General features: G+C 41.9%; 1 protein-coding gene across 1 annotated transcript in view; it reads left to right on the top strand.

Moving 5' to 3' along the window:
* LOC115191072 (doublecortin domain-containing protein 2-like) overlaps positions 1–4,279 on the top strand; it is a 37,499-nt gene extending 33,220 nt beyond the window's left edge. Inside the window, exons 8-9 of the mRNA XM_029749068.1 lie at positions 2,811–3,181; positions 3,397–4,279. Of these exons, the coding sequence (XP_029604928.1) occupies positions 2,811–3,181; positions 3,397–4,122 (1,097 nt within the window). The 3' untranslated portion in view covers positions 4,123–4,279. The remainder of the gene's footprint in view (positions 1–2,810; positions 3,182–3,396) is intronic.
* The last annotated feature ends 15,385 nt before the right edge of the window (positions 4,280–19,664 follow it).

Here is a 19,664-nt window from a genome sequence, read left to right as displayed (position 1 = left end):
TGTTGATACCTGGTGTTAAGAGCAGTGTATGTTCTTCTTCTTGATTTAAAGGGATTGGACAAATCATACTAAAGCACCTGACTGGACTACATAGACTAATATACCTTAATGATCTATCTTCAGGTGTTTTCATCTGTCTTGTTTGCTACCTGGTGGTGTTAAGAGCAGTGGTTGTCTCGGTGGTGTCTTCAGGTGTTTTCATCCGTCTTGTTTGTTACCTGGGGGTGTTAAGAGCAGTGGTTGTCTCGGTGGTGTCTTCAGGTGTTTTCATCCATCTTGTTTGCTACCTGGTGGTGTTAAGAGCAGTGATTGTCTCGGTGATGTCTTCAGGTGTTTTTATCCGTCTTGTTTGCTACCTGGTGGTGTTAAGAGCAGTGGTTGTCTCGGTGGTGTCTTCAGGTGTTTTCATCCGTCTTGTTTGTTACCTGGGGGTGTTAAGAGCAGTGGTTGTCTCGGTGGTGTCTTCAGGTGTTTTCATCCGTCTTGTTTGCTACCTGGTGGTGTTAAGAGCAGTGATTGTCTCGGTGATGTCTTCAGGTGTTTTTATCCGTCTTGTTTGCTACCTGGTGGTGTTAAGAGCAGTGGTTGTCTCGGTGGTTCCTTCAGGTGTTGTTAAAGGCATTAGACAAGGAAGCTAAAGTAATACCAAAGCCTAGTAAAGAAATGGAATACACTTCCTGTTTATCTCAATTAAACTGCTCTTTCAGGTGTTGTTGACTCAGCCGTCTTGTTTGGCAGAGAGATTTATTTTTGACAATTTTATAAGCACACATCGCAAAAAGACATATGCATCCTCACCCTAGTGAACCATTTTTTTTGCTATTAACTGTCAAAATATACTGAGGATTGACAGAAAGTACTATCGTAGGTTTTCCTATGAAAACCAAATTAACCCTGTAGCTCATATCATAGTGAAATACAGTGACATCAATTTACATGAGTAGCAGATAGCAGAATATTGCTCCTGTCCGGTATTCCCTGCTTTAAACAGATAATGACTTTACCAGCCCAGCCTAGCTATGTAAATTAGCCAGGGTCTGATATCTGACTATACTGAGCAGCTCTGTAGTTCAACCGTATTTCTGTTTCCCAATTCGCACCCTATTCCCTACACAGTTCACTACTTTTGATTAGAGTCCAATGGGCCCTGGTCAAAAGTAGTGCACTATGTAGGGAATAGGGTGCCGTTTGGAACGCATTCTATATCTGTCTGAGGGAAGCAGACACCAAAGTAGCTAGTCATCCAGTCATCTTCAATGCCCAGCCAAATCTAATGGATTTAATGAAGGGGAGATATATTTTTTTTAAATGTTGTATTTAATTTGATTTAGCATTTTTATGAGACACCCCCCCATTCCCCATACTAAATCACATTAAAATGTTCAGAGTTTGTAGTCGCGTTAACTCTTCTGCTTACAGTGTGTCTGTGTGGTTGGTGGGAAGGAATAGCTAGTGTTAATGAATGCAAAACATTTCCATAAAATATTCAAAGAAGACCCATTATTGCTGTGGCTGTTTCATCTTTGCTGCTAAACTTCAATCAGTTTTGCATTTGAAATGCATTAAATGCCTTTGGTAATCTAGTCTAATCTGCAAAGCAACATTTTTGTCAAACTGGTTTTATATTATTATTATTATTAAACACACCAAAAAATATGTAACACTTAATTTTATGATGGTATTTCTTTTTATTTCTCTGTTATAATTAAAATCCTTGCTCATCAAGTACTTAAAAACAAGCATGTAATTGTCTTGTTTATCAGGGCCTTTAATCTTATTGTCACGTTCGTCGTAAGAAGGAGACCAAGGTGCAGCGTGGTGAGCGTACATCTTACTTTTAATAGATGAACACAGAACAAAACAAAGAAAAATACAAAACGAACGTAAAGTTCAGGCTTCACACGTAAAGAACGTAAAGTTCAGGCTTTTTGTAGCAATACAAAAACAAGATCCAACAAAAACCCAGTGGGAAAAGGCTGCCTAAATATGATCCCCAATCAGAGACAACGAAAGACAGCTGCCTCTGATTGGGAACCATATCAGGCCAACATAGAAATATATAATCTAGAATGCCCACCTAAATCAGACCCCGACCTAACCAAATAGTGAAATATAAAGGCTCTCTACGGTCAGGGCCGGACACTTATTCTATGTACGAATCTTAAACAAATTACTCAAAAACACAGAATTAGTGTCAATGCAATTGTAAAACTGTGTGCAAATGTTATTTTTTACTGAGATAAATATATGTTAATAATGAGATAATATCTAAATATATGTTAATAATGAGATAATATCTAAATATATGTTAATAATGAGATAATATCTAAATATATGTTAATAATGAGATAATATCTAAATATATGTTAATAATGAGATAATATCTAAATACTATGTTAATAATGAGATAATATCTAAATATATGTTAATAATGAGATAATATCTAAATATATGTTAATAATGAGATAATATCTAAATATATGTTAATAATGAGATAATATCTAAATATATGTTAATAATGAGATAATATCTAAATACTATGTTAATAATGAGATAATATCTAAATATATGTTAATAATGAGATAATATCTAAATACTATGTTTTTAAAGCCACATTCCAGGGTCTTATTTCCAAATGGCAGCCCTGACACTCTGTTTGAGATCTACTCCTATGAGCTGAGGTGTATGAAGGGCTGTTTTACCATGAATAATGTTACTGTCTGTGTACTGTCTGTGTCTGTGTTAATACCATGAGGTGTCAGTGTTGTGCTACGGCTGGTTAATAGTAACACCTCCTTCCTCTGATGCAGACGGGGCGGTGCAGACTGATGAAGGCCCTTTAGAGAATGCAGACCAGTCTCCACAGAGTGACCTGTCCACTGAAGAGGTTAAACACAGCTCTCCACAGAGTGACCTGTCCACTGAAGAGGTTAAACACAGCTCTCCACAGAGTGACCTGTCCACTGAAGAGGTTAAACACACCTCTCCACAGAGTGACCTGTCCACTGAAGAGGTTAAACACAGCTCTCCACAGAGTGACCTGTCCACTGAAGAGATTAAACACACCTCTCCACAGAGTGACCTGTCCACTGAAGAGGTTAAACACAGCTCTCCACAGAGTGACCTGTCCACTGAAGAGGTTAAACACAGCTCTCCACAGAGTGACCTGTCCACTGAAGAGGTTAGACAAACCTCATACTTGCATATATTGCTTACTACTGTACATGTGTACCAAGTTTCATGCTTTTAAAAAAAAGTGTACGTTATTTTCTATATTATCGATAGCTCAAATACTATTGCAACTGTTTGAATGTTCAACATATTGTTTCTGAAAGACTTATGATCGGCTCATGATGATAGAATCATATTCATTTGCTAATGTACAATTAATTTCAGAAGCCAACAGAGGACAGTAAATCTACTGCCACAGAGGAGAGTCCAGAGGGAGAAAAAGGTGAAAAGGAGACCGCAGTAGCTGAGAACTCCACAGAGGAACAAGGTGATAACAAGGAAGAGATTACTAAGACCACAGATGAACAAGGTGATAACAAGGAAGAGATTACTAAGACCACAGAGGAACAAGGTGATAACAAGGAAGAGATTACTAAGACCACAGAGGAACAAGGTGATAACAAGGAAGAGATTACTAAGACCACAGAGGAACAAGATGATAACAAGGAAGAGATTACTAAGACCACAGAGGAACAAGGTGATAACAAGGAAGAGATTACTAAGACCACAGAGGAACAAGGTGATAACAAGGAAGAGATTACTAAAACCACAGAGGAACAAGATGATAACAAGGAAGAGATTACTAAGACCACAGAGGAACAAGATGATAACAAGGAAGAGATTACTAAGACCACAGAGGAACAAGATGATAACAAGGAAGAGATTACTAAGACCACAGAGGAACAAGGTGATAACAAGGAAGAGATTACTAAGACCACAGAGGAACAAGATGATAACAAGGAAGAGATTACTAAGACCACAGAGGAACAAGATGATAACAAGGAAGAGATTACTAAGACCACAGAGGAGGACTCTGACAATGTGGTTGGGGAGAAGAGCCTGGAGACCAAGCTACAGGGAAGTCTGGAGAACCTGGTCCTGGAGAAATGAAGGATGGAGAGGGGAAGGAGAGAGAGAGAAGGAGGAGGAGGCACCGGATAAAGCTGAGGAGGTTGGAGAAGCAGGGGATGACGGTCCATCTTCAACAGATGGAAAAGAGGAGAAAGAGAAAGTGGATAGAGGAGGATGAGATGAATCATACCATGTGGAAAAGAAAGATGAGGAGGAAGTAGACAGGGAACCTGGAACTGAGACAGATTCTGAGACAGAGGAGGGAGGAAGTAGACAAGGAACCTGGAACTGAGACAGATTCTGAGACAGAGGAGGGAGGAAGTAGACAAGGAACCTGGAACTGAGACAGATCCTGAGACAGAGGAGGGAGGAAGTAGACAGGGAACCTGGAACTGAGACAGATCCTGAGACAGAGGAGGGAGGAAGTAGACAGGGAACCTGGAACTGAGACAGATTCTGAGACAGAGGAGGGAGGAAGTAGACAGGGAACCTGGAACTGAGACAGATTCTGAGACAGAGGAGGGAGGAAGTAGACAGGGAACCTGGAACTGAGACAGATTCTGAGACAGAGGAGGGAGGAAGTAGACAGGGAACCTGGAACTGAGACAGATCCTGAGACAGAGGAGGGAGGAAGTAGACAGGGAACCTGGAACTGAGACAGATCCTGAGACAGAGGAGGTAGGAAGTAGACAGGGAACCTGGAACTGAGACAGATTCTGAGACAGAGGAGGGAGGAAGTAGACAGGGAACCTGGAACTGAGACAGATTCTGAGACAGAGGAGGGAGGAAGTAGACAGGGAACCTGGAACTGAGACAGATCCTGAGACAGAGGAGGGAGGAAGTAGACAGGGAACCTGGAACTGAGACAGATTCTGAGACAGAGGAGGGAGGAAGTAGACAGGGAACCTGGAACTGAGACAGATTCTGAGACAGAGGAGGGAGGAAGTAGACAGGGAACCTGGAACTGAGACAGATTCTGAGACAGAGGAGGGAGGAAGTAGACAGGGAACCTGGAACTGAGACAGATTCTGAGACAGAGGAGGGAGGAAGTAGACAGGGAACCTGGAACTGAGACAGATTCTGAGACAGAGGAGGGAGGAAGTAGACAGGGAACCTGGAACTGAGACAGATCCTGAGACAGAGGAGGGAGGAAGTAGACGGAACCTGGAACTGAGACAGATCCTGAGACAGAGGAGGGAGGAAGTAGACAGGGAACCTGGAACTGAGACAGATTCTGAGACAGAGGAGGGAGGAAGTAGACAGGGAAACTGGAACTGAGACAGATCCTGAGACAGAGGAGGGAGGAAGTAGACAGGGAACCTGGAACTGAGACAGATTCTGAGACAGAGGAGGGAGGAAGTAGACAGGGAACCTGGAACTGAGACAGATTCTGAGACAGAGGAGGGAGGAAGTAGACAGGGAACCTGGAACTGAGACAGATCCTGAGACAGAGGAGGGAGGAAGTAGACAGGGAACCTGGAACTGAGACAGATTCTGAGACAGAGGAGGGAGGAAGTAGACAGGGAACCTGGAACTGAGACAGATTCTGAGACAGAGGAGGGAGGAAGTAGACAGGGAACCTGGAACTGAGACAGATTCTGAGACAGAGGAGGGAGGAAGTAGACAGGGAACCTGGAACTGAGACAGATCCTGAGACAGAGGAGGGAGGAAGTAGACAGGGAACCTGGAACTGAGACAGATCCTGAGACAGAGGAGGGAGGAAGTAGACAGGGAACCTGGAACTGAGACAGATTCTGAGACAGAGGAGGGAGGAAGTAGACAGGGAACCTGGAACTGAGACAGATCCTGAGACAGAGGAGGGAGGAAGTAGACAGGGAACCTGGAACTGAGACAGATTCTGAGACAGAGGAGGGAGGAAGTAGACAGGGAACCTGGAACTGAGACAGATTCTGAGACAGAGGAGGGAGGAAGTAGACAGGGAACCTGGAACTGAGACAGATCCTGAGACAGAGGAGGGAGGAAGTAGACAGGGAACCTGGAACTGAGACAGATCCTGAGACAGAGGAGGGAGGAAGTAGACAGGGAACCTGGAACTGAGACAGATTCTGAGACAGAGGAGGGAGGAAGTAGACAGGGAACCTGGAACTGAGACAGATCCTGAGACAGAGGAGGGAGGAAGTAGACAGGGAACCTGGAACTGAGACAGATCCTGAGACATAGGAGGGAGGAAGTAGACAGGGAACCTGGAACTGAGACAGATTCTGAGACAGAGGAGGGAGGAAGTAGACAGGGAACCTGGAACTGAGACAGATTCTGAGACAGAGGAGGGAGGAAGTAGACAGGGAACCTGGAACTGAGACAGATCCTGAGACAGAGGAGGGAGGAAGTAGACAGGGAACCTGGAACTGAGACAGATCCTGAGACAGAGGAGGGAGGAAGTAGACAGGGAACCTGGAACTGAGACAGATCCTGAGACAGAGGAGGGAGGAAGTAGACAGGGAACCTGGAACTGAGACAGATTCTGAGACAGAGGAGGGAGGAAGTAGACAGGGAAACTGGAACTGAGACAGATCCTGAGACAGAGGAGGGAGGAAGTAGACAGGGAACCTGGAACTGAGACAGATTCTGAGACAGAGGAGGGAGGAAGTAGACAGGGAACCTGGAACTGAGACAGATTCTGAGACAGAGGAGGGAGGAAGTAGACAGGGAACCTGGAACTGAGACAGATCCTGAGACAGAGGAGGGAGGAAGTAGACAGGGAATCTGGAACTGAGACAGATTCTGAGACAGAGGAGGGAGGAAGTAGACAGGGAACCTGGAACTGAGACAGATTCTGAGACAGAGGAGGGAGGAAGTAGACAGGGAACCTGGAACTGAGACAGATTCTGAGACAGAGGAGGGAGGAAGTAGACAGGGAACCTGGAACTGAGACAGATCCTGAGACAGAGGAGGGAGGAAGTAGACAGGGAACCTGGAACTGAGACAGATCCTGAGACAGAGGAGGGAGGAAGTAGACAGGGAACCTGGAACTGAGACAGATTCTGAGACAGAGGAGGGAGGAAGTAGACAGGGAACCTGGAACTGAGACAGATCCTGAGACAGAGGAGGGAGGAAGTAGACAGGGAACCTGGAACTGAGACAGATTCTGAGACAGAGGAGGGAGGAAGTAGACAGGGAACCTGGAACTGAGACAGATTCTGAGACAGAGGAGGGAGGAAGTAGACAGGGAACCTGGAACTGAGACAGATCCTGAGACAGAGGAGGGAGGAAGTAGACAGGGAACCTGGAACTGAGACAGATTCTGAGACAGAGGAGGGAGGAAGTAGACAGGGAACCTGGAACTGAGACAGATTCTGAGACAGAGGAGGGAGAAAGTAGACAGGGAACCTGGAACTGAGACAGATCCTGAGACAGAGGAGGGAGGAAGTAGACAGGGAACCTGGAACTGAGACAGATTCTGAGACAGAGGAGGGAGGAAGTAGACAGGGAACCTGGAACTGAGACAGATTCTGAGACAGAGGAGGGAGGAAGTAGACAGGGAACCTGGAACTGAGACAGATCCTGAGACAGAGGAGGGAGGAAGTAGACAGGGAACCTGGAACTGAGACAGATTCTGAGACAGAGGAGGGAGGAAGTAGACAGGGAACCTGGAACTGAGACAGATTCTGAGACAGAGGAGGGAGGAAGTAGACAGGGAACCTGGAACTGAGACAGATTCTGAGACAGAGGAGGGAGGAAGTAGACAGGGAACCTGGAACTGAGACAGATCCTGAGACAGAGGAGGGAGGAAGTAGACAGGGAACCTGGAACTGAGACAGATCCTGAGACAGAGGAGGGAGGAAGTAGACAGGGAACCTGGAACTGAGACAGATTCTGAGACAGAGGAGGGAGGAAGTAGACAGGGAACCTGGAACTGAGACAGATCCTGAGACAGAGGAGGGAGGAAGTAGACAGGGAACCTGGAACTGAGACAGATTCTGAGACAGAGGAGGGAGGAAGTAGACAGGGAACCTGGAACTGAGACAGATTCTGAGACAGAGGAGGGAGGAAGTAGACAGGGAACCTGGAACTGAGACAGATCCTGAGACAGAGGAGGGAGGAAGTAGACAGGGAACCTGGAACTGAGACAGATCCTGAGACAGAGGATGGAGGAAGTAGACAGGGAACCTGGAACTGAGACAGATTCTGAGACAGAGGAGGGAGGAAGTAGACAGGGAACCTGGAACTGAGACAGATCCTGAGACAGAGGAGGGAGGAAGTAGACAGGGAACCTGGAACTGAGACAGATCCTGAGACAGAGGAGGGAGGAAGTAGACAGGGAACCTGGAACTGAGACAGATTCTGAGACAGAGGAGGGAGGAAGTAGACAGGGAACCTGGAACTGAGACAGATTCTGAGACAGAGGAGGGAGGAAGTAGACAGGGAACCTGGAACTGAGACAGATCCTGAGACAGAGTAGGGAGGAAGTAGACAGGGAACCTGGAACTGAGACAGATCCTGAGACAGAGGAGGGAGGAAGTAGACAGGGAACCTGGAACTGAGACAGATTCTGAGACAGAGGAGGGAGGAAGTAGACAGGGAACCTGGAACTGAGACAGATCCTGAGACAGAGGAGGGAGGAAGTAGACAGGGAACCTGGAACTGAGACAGATTCTGAGACAGAGGAGGGAGGAAGTAGACAGGGAACCTGGAACTGAGACAGATTCTGAGACAGAGGAGGGAGGAAGTAGACAGGGAACCTGGAACTGAGACAGATTCTGAGACAGAGGAGGGAGGAAGTAGACAGGGAACCTGGAACTGAGACAGATTCTGAGACAGAGGAGGGAGGAAGTAGACAGGGACCTGGAACTGAGACAGATCCTGAGACAGAGGAGGAGGAAGTAGACAGGGAACCTGGAACTGAGACAGATCCGTGAGACAGACTGGAACTGAGACAGATTCTGAGACAGAGGAGGGAGGAAGTAGACAGGGAACCTGGAACTGAGACAGATTCTGAGACAGAGGAGGGAGGAAGTAGACAGGGAAACTGGAACTGAGACAGATCCTGAGACAGAGGAGGGAGGAAGTAGACAGGGAACCTGGAACTGAGACAGATTCTGAGACAGAGGAGGAGGAGGAAGTAGACAGGGAACCTGGAACTGAGACAGATTCTGAGACAGAGGAGGGAGGAAGTAGACAGGGAACCTGGAACTGAGACAGATCCTGAGACAGAGGAGGGAGGAAGTAGACAGGGAATCTGGAACTGAGACAGATTCTGAGACAGAGGAGGGAGGAAGTAGACAGGGAACCTGGAACTGAGACAGATTCTGAGACAGAGGAGGGAGGAAGTAGACAGGGAACCTGGAACTGAGACAGATTCTGAGACAGAGGAGGGAGGAAGTAGACAGGGAACCTGGAACTGAGACAGATCCTGAGACAGAGGAGGGAGGAAGTAGACAGGGAACCTGGAACTGAGACAGATCCTGAGACAGAGGAGGGAGGAAGTAGACAGGGAACCTGGAACTGAGACAGATTCTGAGACAGAGGAGGGAGGAAGTAGACAGGGAAACTGGAACTGAGACAGATCCTGAGACAGAGGAGGGAGGAAGTAGACAGGGAACCTGGAACTGAGACAGATTCTGAGACAGAGGAGGGAGGAAGTAGACAGGGAACCTGGAACTGAGACAGATTCTGAGACAGAGGAGGGAGGAAGTAGACAGGGAACCTGGAACTGAGACAGATCCTGAGACAGAGGAGGGAGGAAGTAGACAGGGAACCTGGAACTGAGACAGATCCTGAGACAGAGGAGGGAGGAAGTAGACAGGGAACCTGGAACTGAGACAGATCCTGAGACAGAGGAGGGAGGAAGTAGACAGGGAACCTGGAACTGAGACAGATCCTGAGACAGAGGAGGGAGGAAGTAGACAGGGAACCTGGAACTGAGACAGATCCTGAGACAGAGGAGGGAGGAAGTGAAAGAGAAGATGGAGGGTGATGCTTCAGAGACAGGAGAAGATAGAGCGGTGAAGGGAGAGAAGGATGGAGGTAAAAAGGAGGAGAAGGATGATGCAGCTACTTCAAAAGAAGATGCCAAAACAGACAAGTCTGCAAAGGAGAAAAGAGAGGGGGGGACGAAGAGGAGAGAAATGGGGAGGGAGAATCGGAATCCGATTCCAGTGAAGAGGAACAAACAGGGAAAGAGAACAGAGACCAGGTAAACGGTTCTAATGACAAAAGTCAAGAAGCAAAGAAGAGCTGAAGTGTTGTTTAAGAAAAGCCTTAGGGAGAAGGGTGACAAGACTAGCATGTAGGGAACAAAGAAAAATATCATTATAATCCACGACAACAAAACAATATTAGATACCAGGGTTCTCAACAGGATTTTATTTAACAAGGTGGTGCTGCTGAGCAAAGCGCCTCTCTTACATTCTTTGGGGAATAACCCTGATATCATATGGGATTATATGTGGGATTATATATGAATGGTTGTTTAGTTGCATAGGGGTACGCAGCTATAGGGGAGTTTCTATTTGAAGTATAGTATAAATGTATGTCGGCATCACCAGCAGGAAGATGATCCAACAGCTGTTATAACAATTACACAGTGCCTTTTCTCATCAAATAACCATGTTCATCTGTGGTAACTCATTATTCTTACATGGTCATTAAGTAGGGAGTCATGATACATGACTAAGTTCAAATAGTTTCCAAGTGTTCAAGTGGTTATTATCTGTTGAAACACTGTTAAAAGGAAGTACTGTACTCTTGAGAGATGTTTCTGTTAGGCTTTTAATGTGACATGTTCTGTACTCTAATGATATGAAGGAGAGAGATATAGAGAGAGATGGGGGAGAGGAGAGAGAGAAGAGGAGAGAGAGAGAAGAGGAGAGAGAGGGGGAGAGAGAAGAGGAGGGAGGAGAAAGAGAGACAGAGAGAGAGGGAAAAGAGAGAGAGAGAGAGAGAGAGGACAGAGAGACAGACAGAGAGAGGGAGAGGAGAGAGAGGGAGAGGAGAGAGGGAGAGGAGAGAGAGAGGAGAGAGAGAGAGGAGAGGAGAGAGAGAAGAGGAGAGAGAGAGAAGAGGAGAGAGGGGGAGAGAGAAAGAGAGACAGAGAGAGAGACAGAGAGGGAGAGGAGAGAGAGACAGATTACTGCCTTAGTGTGTATGTACTTGTTCTTTGTTTATTTATCTGTCTGAAAACGGGTATACTATTACATGTTATTATGTATGTTATATTATACTATTACATGTTGTATGATTTGCCAGTGTTTTATATAGTAGCTAGTATAATGAATAAACTACAACAGTACAGTACCTCATCAAGCAATAAGAATAAAACAAGACAATACTGTACATTGTTCTGTTCCTGCAATGCTGTTTGTTCCACATCGTGGTGCTTCACCCTGTAAAAGATCATCTGTTCTCTGAAACTGTCTTGTAACAGAAGTTTAATAAACTGAAACTAAGAAAAACAATATGTGTATGTATTGAAATGATTTATAATTGACAAATAACACAAGTTCACCTTTGAACCGTTTTACTGAAGCATTTATTTGGGTTGCAATTTCTGAGTCTAGTAACTCTAATGAACTTATCCTCTGCAGCAGAGGGAACTCTGGGTCTTCCTTTCCTGTGGCAGTTCTCATGAGAGCCAGTTTCATCATAGCGCTTGATGGTTTTTGCAACTGCACTTGAAACATTTTTCAAAGTTCTTGAATTTTCCGCATTGACTGACCTTCATGTCTTAAAGTAATGATGGACTGTCGTTTCTCTTTGCTTATTTGAGCTGTTCTTGCCATAATATGGACTTGGTCTTTTACCAAATAGGGCTATCTTCTGTATACCATCACTACCTTGTCACAACACAACTGATTGGCTCAAACGCATTAAGAAGGAAAGAAATTCCACAAATTAACTTTTAACAAGGCACACCTGTTAATTGAAATGCATTCCAGGTGATTTCCTCATGAAGCTGGTTGAGAGAATGCCAAGCGTGTGTAAAGCTGTCATCAAGGCAAAGGGTGGCTACTTTGAAGAATCTCAAATATATTTTGATTTGTTTAACACTTTTTTTGGTTGCTAAATGATTCCATATGTGTTATTTCATAGTTTTAATGTCTCCACTATTATTCTACAATGTAGAAAATAGTAAAAATAAAGAAAAACCCTGGAATGAGTAGATGTGTCCACATTTTTGGCTGGTACTGTATATATTTTAATTCAGTATATATATGTTAGCACAGCTGAAAACTGTTGTCCCTGATTAAAGAATCAATAAAACTGGCCTTCTTTAGACTAGTTGAGTATCTGGAGCATCAGCATTTGTGGGTTCGATTACAGGCTCAAAATGGCCAGAAACAAAGACCTTTCCTCTGAAACTCGTCAGTCTATTCTTGTTCTGAGAAATGGTTATTCCATGCGAGAAATTGCCAAGAAACTGAAGATCTCGTAAAACGCCTGTGTACTACTCCCTTCACAGAACAGAGCAAACTGGCTCTAACCAGAATAGAAAGAGGAGTCAGGACAACAGTTTTCAGATGTGCTAACATAATTGCAAAAGGGTTTTCTAATGATCAATTAGCCAATTAGCAATACCTGTCAAGACGTTTAGTTGTCCTGGATAAAATCCAAATTCTTGTGGTAGCAGGCTGATCCAATCACTTACCATGTTTTTTTCCTAGCGGAGACAGACGTGTCTGGATAAACAACATTATTGTAAAAGCCTAGTCACAGAGAATCCTCACATCTCCCCACAATTCTACACTCTTCCTCAGAGCTTCCTCCCACTCTCCTCCAGAAACAGCCTGTTAATTCTCCAGGGACAGAAGACGTCAGTCAGACCTTCCCTGTGTATCTCGTGATGTATAGCCACTGTTACTGTGACATGCTGCACTGACTGTACTAGAGACTGGTGCTGTAACTACAATAGTATGCTGCAATGATGTAAACATGTAATAATGTAATGCTGTAATAATGTAATGGTGTAATAGTATGTAGTGATAGTATGCAGTAATAGTAATGCTGTAATAATGTAATGCTGTAATAGTTTGCTGTAATAATGTAATGCTGTAATAATGTAATGCTGTAATAATGTAATGCTGTAATAGTGTAATGCTGTAATAATGTAATGCTGTAATAATGTAATGCTGTAATATTGTAATGCTGTAATAATGTAATGCTGTAATAGTGTAATGCTGTAGTAATGTAATGCTGTAATAATGTAATGCTGTAATATTGTAATACTGTAATAGTTTGCTGTAATAATGTAATGCTGTAATAGTGTAATGCTGTAATAATGTAATGCTGTAATAGTGTAATGCTGTAATAATGTAATGCTGTAATAATGTAATGCTGTAATAGTGTAATGCTGTAATAATGTAATGCTGTAACAGTATACTGTAATAATGTAATGCTGTAATAATGTAATGCTGTAATAATGTAATGCTGTAATAGTGTAATGCTGTAATAATGTAATGCTGTAATGTAATGCTGTAATAGTGTAATGCTGTAATAATGTAATGCTGTAATGTAATGCTGTAATAGTGTAATGCTGTAATAATGTAATGCTGTAATAATGTAATGCTGTAATAGTGTAATGCTGTAATAATGTAATGCTGTAGTAATGTAATGCTGTATTAATGTAATGCTGTAATAATGTAATGCTGTAATAATGTAATGCTGTAATAATGTAATGCTGTAACAATGTAATGCTGTAATAATGTAATGCTGTAATAATGTAATGCTGTAATAATGTAATGCTGTAATAATGTAATGCTGTAATAGTGTAATGCTGTAATAATGTAATGCTGTAATAATGTAATGCTGTAACAGTATACAGTAATAATGTAATGCTGTAATAATTTAACGCTGTAATAATGTAATGCTGTAATAGTGTAATGCTGTAATAATGTAATGCTGTAATAATGTAATGCTGTAATAGTGTAATGCTGTAATAATGTAATGCGGTAATAATGTAATGCTGTAATAATTTAATGCTGTAATAATGTAATGCTGTAATAATTGAACGCTGTAATAATTTAGCGCTGTAATAATTACCTGTAATGATTCTGCAGTGAATGATGTGTGGGAGTAGTAAGGAATGGGGGACTGCTGCTGGTAAAGAAATAGCACTGGGAGGAAGTGAATGAATGAATGAAGTCATCAGCTCAGTACCGGAAGGAAGTCAGAACAAGTGAGCAGAGACACAGTGATGTGAAGACATCATTACTGTTGCAGAGAAAGCTGCTGCTTCCTCTCTGTGATGTCAGGGATGTAGACCTACATTATGGATGAGCTGTATGCCTCTCTGTGATGTCAGGGAGGAACGAAGGGCCTACATTATGGATGAGCTGTATGCCACAGCTTTGAGGAGTAGCTGTGGTGAGTTTCTGTGGTATGAATTTGTGAATACATGTTGATGTTATGGATGGAAGTTCTGTGTAATGAGTTATTACATGATGTTATGGATGGAAGGTCTGTGTAATGAGTTATTACATGATGTTATGGATGGAAGGTCTGTGTAATGAGTTATTACATGATGTTATGGATGGAAGGTCTGTGTAATGAGTTATTACATGATGTTAAAGATGGAAGGTCTGTGTAATGAGTTATTACATGATGTTATGGATGGAAGGTCTGTGTAATGAGTTATTACATGATGTTATGGATGGAAGGTCTGTGTAATGAGTTATTACATGATGTTATGGATGGAAGGTCTGTGTAATGAGTTATTACATGATGTTATGGATGGAAGGTCTGCGTAATGAGTTATTACATGATGTTATGGATGGAAGGTCTGCGTAATGAGTTATTACATGATGTTATGGATGGAAGGTCTGCGTAATGAGTTATTACATGATGTTATGGATGGAAGGTCTGTGTAATGAGTTATTACATGATGTTATGGATGGAAGGTGTGTGTAATGAGTTATTACATGATGTTATGGATGGAAGGTCTGTGTAATGAGTTATTACATGATGTTATGGATGGAAGATCTGTGTAATGAGTTATTACATGATGTTATGGATGGAAGGTCTGTGTAATGAGTTATTACATGATGTTATGGATGGAAGGTCTGTGTAATGAGTTATTACATGATGTTATGGATGGAAGGTGTGTGTAATGAGTTATTACATGATGTTATGGATGGAAGGTGTGTGTAATGAGTTATTACATGATGTTATGGATGGAAGGTCTGTGTAATGAGTTATTACATGATGTTATGGATGGAAGGTCTGTGTAATGAGTTATTACATTATGTTATGGATGGAAGGTCTGTGTAATGAGTTATTACATGATGTTATGGATGGAAGGTCTGCGTAATGAGTTATTACATGATGTTATGGATGGAAGGTCTGTGTAATGAGTTATTACATGATGTTATGGATGGAAGGTCTGTGTAATGAGTTATTACATGATGTTATGGATGGAAGGTCTGCGTAATGAGTTATTACATGATGTTATGGATGGAAGGTCTGTGTAATGAGTTATTACATGATGTTATGGATGGAAGGTGTGTGTAATGAGTTATTACATGATGTTATGGATGGAAGGTCTGCGTAATGAGTTATTACATGATGTTATGGATGGAAGGTCTGTGTAATGAGTTATTACATGATGTTATGGATGGAAGGTCTGTGTAATGAGTTATTACATGATGTTATGGATGGAAGGTCTGTGTAATGAGTTATTACATGATGTTATGGATGGAAGGTCTGTGTAATGAGTTATTACATGATGTTATGGATGGAAGGTCTGTGTAATGAGTTATTACATGATGTTATGGATGGAAGGTCTGTGTAATGAGTTATTACATGATGTTATGGATGGAAGGTCTGTGTAATGAGTTATTACATGATGTTATGGATGGACGGTCTGTGTAATGAGTTATTACATGATGTTATGGATGGAAGGTGTGTGTAATGAGTTATTACATGATGTTATGGATGGAAGGTCTGTGTAATGAGTTATTACATGATGTTATGGATGGAAGGTCTGTGTAATGAGTTATTACATGATGTTATGGATGGAAGGTCTGTGTAATGAGTTATTACATGATGTTATGGATGGAAGGTGTGCGTAATGAGTTATTACATGATGTTATGGATGGAAGGTCTGTGTAATGAGTTATTACATGATGTTATGGATGGAAGGTCTGTGTAATGAGTTATTACATGATGTTATGGATGGAAGGTCTGTGTAATGAGTTATTACATGATGTTATGGATGGAAGGTCTGTGTAATGAGTTATTACATGATGTTATGGATGGAAGGTCTGTGTAATGAGTTATTACATGATGTTATGGATGGAAGGTCTGTGTAATGAGTTATTACATGATGTTATGGATGGAAGGTCTGTGTAATGAGTTATTACATGATGTTATGGATGGAAGGTCTGTGTAATGAGTTATTACATGATGTTATGGATGGAAGGTCTGCGTAATGAGTTATTACATGATGTTATGGATGGAAGGTGTGCGTAATGAGTTATTACATGATGTTATGGATGGAAGGTCTGTGTAATGAGTTATTACATGATGTTATGGATGGAAGGTCTGTGTAATGAGTTATTACATGATGTTATGGATGGAAGGTGTGCGTAATGAGTTATTACATGATGTTATGGATGGAAGGTGTGCGTAATGAGTTATTACATGATGTTATGGATGGAAGGTGTGCGTAATGAGTTATTACATGATGTTATGGATGGAAGGTCTGTGTAATGAGTTATTACATGATGTTATGGATGGAAGGTGTGTGTAATGAGTTATTACATGATGTTATGGATGGAAGGTCTGCGTAATGAGTTATTACATGATGTTATGGATGGAAGGTCTGTGTAATGAGTTATTACATGATGTTATGGATGGAAGGTGTGTGTAATGAGTTATTACATGATGTTATGGATGGAAGGTCTGTGTAATGAGTTATTACATGATGTTTTGGATGGAAGGTGTGTGTAATGAGTTATTACATGATGTTATGGATGGAAGGTCTGTGTAATGAGTTATTACATGATGTTATGGATGGAAGGTGTGTGTAATGAGTTATTACGAAAGAGTACATGACACAACACCTGAAAATAAAATGTCTAAAATGTGCTTTAGAATCCTCATGTATTGATCACCGTAAGAGACAGTTTGCAGCAGCCCCTTTCCCCGTCCTATCTGCAGCCGCACAGGTTGGGAATGAGACAGAGAGAGTCACACACACACAGCCTAGAGAAACCATTAACCTGGTGAGTCATCAAACGCTGTGTGCTTCCTCCAGTTCTATTTCTAGGAGCACCGTTTATACCCTCTGTCCCTCTCCCTCTGTCCCTTTCCCTCTGTCCCTCTCCCTCTGTCCCTCTCCCTCGTGTCTCTTTTCTCCCGCCAGCCTCTTCAAGCTGCTAGAAATAACAAGGTCATGTCTCTACTTCCCTTCAAAAGGCCTCTTCCTGTGTCTTTACAGGATGTTGATAATAACAGACGTTATGTAAGACAATAACAGTGGTTGGGTATACACTATATGTTAATATTACGATAACAAAGAGCTTAAGGACATAAAATGGCGGACAGAGATGAGACAGCTGATCAGAAAACAGAATCGTCACCAGGAGTAAGCTGCTGATAATTCCAAGTTGTATTTATTGTGTTATATGAAAAATAGACATGTAATATATAGGACAGAGTTCCTTCTTTCTCTGACATGGTAGAATCCATTTGATAACAAATATTCACTTAGATTTAACACAACTCTCATCTGTAATATTTTGGAACAGGGTTTTTGAATACAGGTTTTCAATTTACTCCATTTAAAATGTTATTATAAATGTATTCACCACATGGCACTGTATGGATACATCAAGCCAAACTGACCAATCAGAAGTGACTGGTGTAATCACTGTTATAGTTATGTCTCTTCAGTTCGCTAGTAATGTTATTCTCATTGGTTTATTGTTTTGTAGCTTTATCTCACAACGATGACTTGTCTTCTACAGATTGACATGTCGGTTACCTTGGTTACGGGTCAGCGGAGGCTGGTGGGTGGAGATGTAGTTGGGACAGGCTCATCATAACGGCTGGAATGGAATGGGTCCTTTTAGTCCGTTCCAGCCGTTAACAATGAGCCCGTCCTCCGATATCTCCGCCCACCAGCCTCCAGTGTTCCAGGTGAGACGTGACATCGTTAGCTACAGACGAGCTCTTGTTTGTCTGTTTTTTTTACACCTGGCCTGTGTTGTGTCTAGTACAGGATGAGTTTGGATGATGTCACCTCTCACAGTTATAAAAAATAAAAGAGGAAGGAAGGAAGGGGTCAAGGGTCAGCAGTTGAAGGGGTCAAGGGTCAGCAGTTTGTTTGAATGGGAAAGGTCAGTCCATCAGATCACACACACTATGGTACTTGGTATTTTACAATAATGGTATTTTACAAACATGAAAATCAAAGCTGATATATTCATTTGAAGAGAAATTGATCCAAAGGGTTAAAGAAAACTGCAACACAGAATCTCCAGCTCTATCAACTTGTTAAGTCCCAGATCACCTGGTTTCTCCTATAAACAAAACGAAGCAGCTTTTAGTCTCCATTCTATCCCTGCTAGAGTTCTGTTGTGTCTGAACTGACAGAACAGTAGTCTAGAGTAATGTAATGTGTGTCCAGTGTCTGGTGCATCTGATGTCCTCAGCAGCCCTGTATCTTTATCCCCCTGCCTTGTGTCTATAGATTCTATGTTGTGATTTATAACAACATGACATAGGGGTTTAAAGCCAACTGTCTATAGATTCTATGTTGTGATTTATAACAACATGACATAGGGGTTTAAAGCCAACTGTCTAAAGATTCTATGTTGTGATTTACAACAACATGACATAGGGGTTTAAAGCCAACTGTCTATAGATTCTATGTTGTGATTTATAACAACATGACATAGGGGTTTAAAGCCAACTGTCTATAGATTCTATGTTGTGATTTATAACAACATGACATAGGGGTTTAAAGCCAACTGTCTATAGATTCTATGTTGTGATTTATAACAACATGACATAGGGGTTTAAAGCCAACTGGCTATAGATTCTATGTTGTGATTTACAACAACATGACACAGGGGTTTAAAGCCAACTGTCTATAGATTCTATGTTGTGATTTATAACAACATGACATAGGGTTTGAAAGCCAACTGTCTATAGATTCTATGTTGTGATTTATAACAACATGACATAGGGGTTTAAAGCCAACTGTCTAAAGATTCTATGTTGTGATTTACAACAACATGACATAGGGGTTTAAAGCCAACTGTCTATAGATTCTATGTTGTGATTTATAACAACATGACATAGGGGTTTAAAGCCAACTGTCTATAGATTCTATGTTGTGATTTATAACAACATGACATAGGGGTTTAAAGCCAACTGTCTATAGATTCTATGTTGTGATTTATAACAACATGACATAGGGGTTTAAAGCCAACTGGCTATAGATTCTATGTTGTGATTTACAACAACATGACACAGGGGTTTAAAGCCAACTGTCTATAGATTCTATGTTGTGATTTATAACAACATGACATAGGGTTTGAAAGCCAACTGTCTATAGATTCTATGTTGTGATTTATAACAACATGGCATAGGGGTTCAAAGCCAACTGTCTATAGATTCTA

Source organism: Salmo trutta, unplaced genomic scaffold (assembly GCF_901001165.1).
Source record: "Salmo trutta unplaced genomic scaffold, fSalTru1.1, whole genome shotgun sequence".
In the NCBI taxonomy this organism is placed as follows: domain Eukaryota; kingdom Metazoa; phylum Chordata; class Actinopteri; order Salmoniformes; family Salmonidae; genus Salmo; species Salmo trutta.
This window is presented reverse-complemented; position numbering and strand designations above follow the sequence as displayed.